Here is a 6,000-nt window from a genome sequence, read left to right as displayed (position 1 = left end):
GCGGGGGGATAGAGGACACAGTAAGTGCCTTCCTGCCTACTATGGGAGGTCTAAACTCAGCAAGTGGTTTTTCTGCCACCATAGGAGGTCAGAAGACCACACCAAGGAAAAGGGTGAGGTGGGAATGCAAAATAAAATAAACAAAAAAAGGACATTTATATAATATGTGATTAATGTAAAAAAATGTTTCCATTTATTTTTCATTGGAAATAAATTATGACTGAACTGTTTATAATGAGTGAAGACAACATCCACTGTTTTAAAGTATACACCAAAAATAGAAAGGATAAATCATCAATGACAAGCCATGGCCAAACACCGTGATAATCTACTTCCCCTCCCATCCTACTCCCATCAAAAATATTTTGCACATGCAATCAAGGGGAATTACTCTCCGTTTTAACACCCATTGCATCAGAAGAGAAAATGTTTGGAATCTCATTTTGCCTGCATTGTTTGAAACGACAATTAAGTTTAGAATTAGAACCACAATCTACTGCTACTGATTCATTGATTTATCTACAATCTTGCAACTCTCCCATAATCCTTGAGGACAGGCAACTCAAGCTATGGTTCGTTTTTTGTTTTGCTTCATTTTTTTGTTCCAATTTCTTTCTTTTTTTTTTAATTATTAAGGGGGGGGGGGGGGTGTTTCAATAAGAGACGGGTTGGATTAATTCACTTCCTGGCTGTGCTTAATATAAACAACAAATAGTGTGTGGATATTTTTTATTTTACCTGTGACTCCACTACCCGCTTATTACTTCAAATTAAAAAACATTTGTAGTTCTGAGAGAGAAAAATTAGTAGTCACACAATGGTCAATTTTATAATTAAACAAGTTACCCACAACAAAATTAAATAACACTTCAAAGTCAGTGACATTTGTGTACTGGCACTTTAAGTTTCCATATCCATGATACATACATAGTGAGACATGCCTCGAGCAACAAAGAAAAAAAATCAGTAGATTTATGGGGGTGAAAACCCCCAGTTTAAAGAGGGGGAAAATCGGTACCATCCAAAATGCATAATTTTCACTCTTATTTGTATGAGTTATCAATTTACAATGCTTTATGAGTGATGTAGTGTGGTTATATTTGATCGTATAGACTACCCATCTCTGAACAAAAGTACAATATTAAATATCACTTTTTTTTTTTTAATCCAAATTTTATTCCATTTAGTCAAAAAAAAAATCTGTATCTACCGATTCAATCTCTTTACGTATTTTTCATGGAGGTTGACAGGTCTGTAACAGTGAAAAGTTTGAATGATATACGATGAAAACATGAAGAAAAGAAAGAAAAAAGAGATGTCCAAGTGTTTTTATGTACAACGATATTGTTAAGTTTTACGCAATGGTGTGAAAATTGGATTATTAAATGCTTGGGAATTGGGGGAAAATCTCACAAGAATGGAAGATAAAAAATTATTTTAAAAAACAACATTGCTGCCTTGATTTAGAATTGCGAAGATTCATTTTCATCATTTACGAGTAACCAACTTGTTATCAAGATTTCATCAGAAATCTTATTTCTGGTGATTATCCCAGATCTGCCAACCCTTCATATTCCAAAAGTGGAATCAGAACGTCGGAAAATAGGAATTTGGGACAAAAAAATAGGAATCTTTTAACAATGGATCAAAATTATCACCAACTTTGCCACCACTTCTTACCATTATCATCATTATTGAAAATCGGAATTTTAGAGACAATGACGGAATAGTGGAAAAAGAAGAGTGAAAATAGGAATGATTCCGCCAAAAGCAGAAGAGTTGGCAGGTATGTTATCCCATTATATATTTTTTAAAATATTAATAGTAAAATAAAATAAATCGAAATTCACATTCATATATAAAGATAGATCATTTCCTTTCCATGTAGGTACTATGTTAAGTGAACATCACAAAATAACATTCAAATTTCCCCACAGGGGTACAGATTTCCATTTCATACAATATAAACTGCCTGTAAGCAATATTAAAATTTTTATTTTTAAAAAAACAAACAGTGAACAACAAATAATTGAGGTAATAACAATTATAAATTTTAAAATATGTTTTTTTGTCTTCCTTTTGTCTGACTCGGGATAAACAGATTGTAATATCATTCAAAATTTACAAATGAGGCAAACACTTTTACTCTTAGTTTATAAAATTATTAACCACAGAGGGGACCAATTTTAATAGATAACCTAATTGAAAATTAACTGATCCCGAGTCCACTGTATTCGATCTGAATTATATTATAAAATATTCAATCCATCTTCACCCGATTTAGGGGAAGGCAAGTAACTGTTCATACCTCTGCTCGTTCTACTTTATCAAAATAATGTAATTATGCTAGAGAATCAAGAAATATTTTGTATTCTTCTTTCCATTTTGGTATAATATCGAGCACAACTTTTCTAAATTTTATATAGAAGATCAAATGAATCTACAAAAAATTTAGAAGAGTGACCAATGACTGGTATTTGATCTGTATAATCCGATAGAGGCAACATCATCATTTTAATCCTTAGATAAAATAAATAATTATGCCCTTCCGCCACAACATTATAGGATATCGTTGCCTAGGCATTCCACGAAGGAATATAGATAATTAATCAAACAAAATGTTTGATGTCAACAGAAAAATCACCCATGTTGTCCGAGTGAGCAAATTGGAAGTTAATAAACAAAAATGCCTGAGCTGGGGCTCAAACCCGGGTCATAGTGCAACCACTTGGCCACTTTGCCCACTTAGTCCTTAAGATATAATGCCCTTAATTCAAATTAAATGCAATGTTAAACACATTCATTTGATTCATGCCATGAAGAGATCTTACAACAATATCCAGGATAACCTTTGATCTCCAAATTTAAATAATGGATAATCCTGTCGTGACTTCATTATATCCTTTGTTATGTCAATGATGAAAATACAAATGTACTGCTAAATTATAGACAATGGATTGTTTATCACGATACTATATAAAAACCACTTTATTTAAAAAGAGTACAAAATATCGGACAAATAAGATTACACATATCAATAAATATTCTTTATTTACAACTACGTATACATATTAACCTTTATCCGGCTTATTCTGTAAAAAGACCTTTTCATGATAATGAACTATGGAAAATTTAACACAACTATATACAACGCAGCACAAATATCTCAGAGCACATTGGGACTGATCTATGTGTTGAAATGTCTTTTGACTTGAGATTTTTGTTAAGACCAACTCATTATAACACATCTACCGACACCCCTACACACACAATCACAACAACCCATATTCATTATAGCACATTTACCAACACCCCTAAATATATAAACACGCCAGCATGACTCAATCTACCCTCGTCACCAAGAGAGGTGTGTACCAGTTAACACTAGTTCATTTGCCTGTGAGTTGTGAGTTGAAAAACCATTGTTCAGTATTTGATACAAATGGGTTGAAACCAAACCAGTCACCAAAGTATACCAGTACTTCTAAGCCCATAGACATTATAATATATAATGAATTATACAAGGCAACAACAATAAAAGTATTAAAAACAGGATATCAAAATTTTATAACAGATATATGGAGGGAATTGAATAGGTGTAACCTTCTGGTTAAGATTTTTTTTAAAAACGACAAGTGTTTTTGAAAAAGTTAAAATGGATGATTACATTATTTAAAAATCATTTCACAGACAGAATTTGTTAACTGTAAACTTAAAATCCAAATCATTAATGTGTACAGTACATACATCGATACAGTGGAATCCAGATAAAGCCAACTCACCGCCGGACCAGAAAGATTGGTTGACTTTATCCATTATCAATGGACACACTTAGATAAAGAACAGAACATTTGGGACCAACAAGAGGTGATGACATTAAGCAGAAGTGTTGATTTTATGCACATTCCTTTGTATTTATTTTATACAACAGATCTAAATCAATAGGATACAATATCAGAATACAGAAAACACTTATTGTAGCTTTTTATACCATTGCACATAATCAAAAATAAAAAGCATCTAAGTTTTCAGCTTAATGCGCTTTTCACACAATTTAGAACTGAAAAAAAAAAAAAAAATAATAATCATATTTCCTTTTCTCTCCCCCCGCCTCCCTAAATCAGCATATCAAGCCCTGATTTTAGAGGCAATCTCTGACCAAAATTAATTGGACAGAGCCTAACAATTCAGCAGTCTCAGAAGGAGCAACAAAAAAAAAATTTTTTTAACCCCATAAAACGAGAAAAGCAAACCCTTGTCGCGACTCAGGTTTGTACCCTGTGGAACAAGTGACAGAGTGATTTCAAGAGAGTATGCCATTTATCGGTTCTCAAATATTAAAAAAATATCCTACAACAAACCTGCTACTAACAATTATCAAAATCCGAATTTGATCAAACTTGGCTCAAAAACATATATGAATACACCAAACAAATTTGTATTAAGAGGCAGGTTTGTACAAATCAAAGCCGACATAAATTTTATATATTATCAATTTGTTCAAAGCAGTATATTCATCAGTTTATTTTTGTTGGGTTTATTTTTTAAACCATTAACTTAATCAAAATAAAAGTTGTGAGATGGGAAAATGTACGTACCAGGTCACATGAAAATTTACATAACATAGTAGAAAAAAAATATTATGCAACAAATAGTCATTCTGACTCATAAAGAATAATAACCAAAAAAAAAACCTGAATAACTGTACAAATATTTCCCCACCCTCATTTAATGAGATTCATATATACAACAGCGCTACTGTTTGTATTTCCATAATAAAATGTCTTTATCTTTCCGCAATCCGTATAGAAAAAAAATATATAAGCCCCCTTTTTCTGCCATTCTGTAAACCCAGCAATAACGACATCATTTCCCATTTCATTATTCAGGGATTTCACAGTATACAATATATCAACAAAAATGAATATAACAGCTTCAAAAAAGAACAAAATACCAAAGAGGCAGGTCTTTGGTATTTTGTTGTACCAAAGAGGCAGGTCTTTGGTATTTTGTTGTACCAAAGAGGCAGGTCTTTGGTATTTTGTTGTACCAAAGAGGCAGGTCTTTGGTATTTTGTTGTACCAAAGAGGCAGGTCTTTGGTATTTTGTTGTACCAAAGAGGCAGGTCTTTGGTATTTTGTTGTACCAAAGAGGCAGGTCTTTGGTATTTTGTTGTACCAAAGAGGCAGGTCTTGTTTGGTACGAGCAGGTCTTGTTTTGTTGTACCAAAGAGGCAGGTCTTTGGTATTTTGTTGTACCAAAGAGGCAGGTCTTTGGTATTTTGTTGTACCAAAGAGGCAGGTCTTTGGTATTTTGTTGTACCAAAGAGGCAGGTCTTTGGTATTTTGTTGTACCAAAGAGGCAGGTCTTTGGTATTTTGTTGTACCAAAGAGGCAGGTCTTTGGTATTTTGTTGTACCAAAGAGGCAGGTCTTTGGTATTTTGTTGTACCAAAGAGGCAGGTCTTTGGTATTTTGTTGTACCAAAGAGGCAGGTCTTTGGTATTTTGTTGTACCAAAGAGGCAGGTCTTTGGTATTTTGTTGTACCAAAGAGGCAGGTCTTTGGTATTTTGTTGTACCAAAGAGGCAGGTCTTTGGTATTTTGTTCTTTTTTAAAGCTGTTATATTCAGTTTTGTTTATTACTTTTTACAGTCCATAGCTTCTAGCAGCTTAGTATCACTATAAAATACATCAACAATTCTTTCATCATAATTCTTCAAACGACACAGTACGGGAGATATTGTAAGCATCTTTCATCATAAAGTCCCTTAGAGCCCAGAGGGCATTTGTGACACTGCCGTGGCACCCGGCACCCTGCGATAACCAATGGCCAGGCAGACTGGTCTCCACTGGGACTGGTGTGTTTTCTGGAGTGGCGTTGAATGACTTGTCCCAGTTATAAATTGGTCGATTATCTTCTGTCAGATTCTCAATGTATCTGGGAGGGTAAAAAGAGTAAGAGGGTATAGAATAAAATGGTTCACTTTAATGTATGAGAAA

The 6,000-nt window shown here is 33.5% G+C and overlaps 1 protein-coding gene across 7 annotated transcripts in view; it reads right to left on the bottom strand.

Moving 5' to 3' along the window:
• Positions 1-884: 884 nt before the first annotated feature.
• Positions 885-6,000, bottom strand: part of LOC144975115 (protein polybromo-1-like) — a 45,983-nt gene continuing 40,867 nt past the window's right edge. For all 7 annotated transcript variants that reach the window (XM_078918860.1, XM_078918862.1, XM_078918865.1 and 4 more), the window contains one exon: positions 885-5,938. In XM_078918860.1, coding sequence (XP_078774986.1) covers positions 5,707-5,938 — 232 coding nt within the window. In that variant the 3' untranslated portion in view covers positions 885-5,706. The remainder of the gene's footprint in view (positions 5,939-6,000) is intronic.

This window comes from Berghia stephanieae, chromosome 6 (genome assembly GCF_034508935.2).
Source record: "Berghia stephanieae isolate SIO BIC M18660-M18661 chromosome 6, UCSD_Bste_1.3, whole genome shotgun sequence".
Classification (NCBI taxonomy): domain Eukaryota; kingdom Metazoa; phylum Mollusca; class Gastropoda; order Nudibranchia; family Aeolidiidae; genus Berghia; species Berghia stephanieae.
The sequence above is the reverse complement of the archived record's forward strand: the minus strand, read 5'-3'. Positions and strand labels throughout refer to the sequence as shown.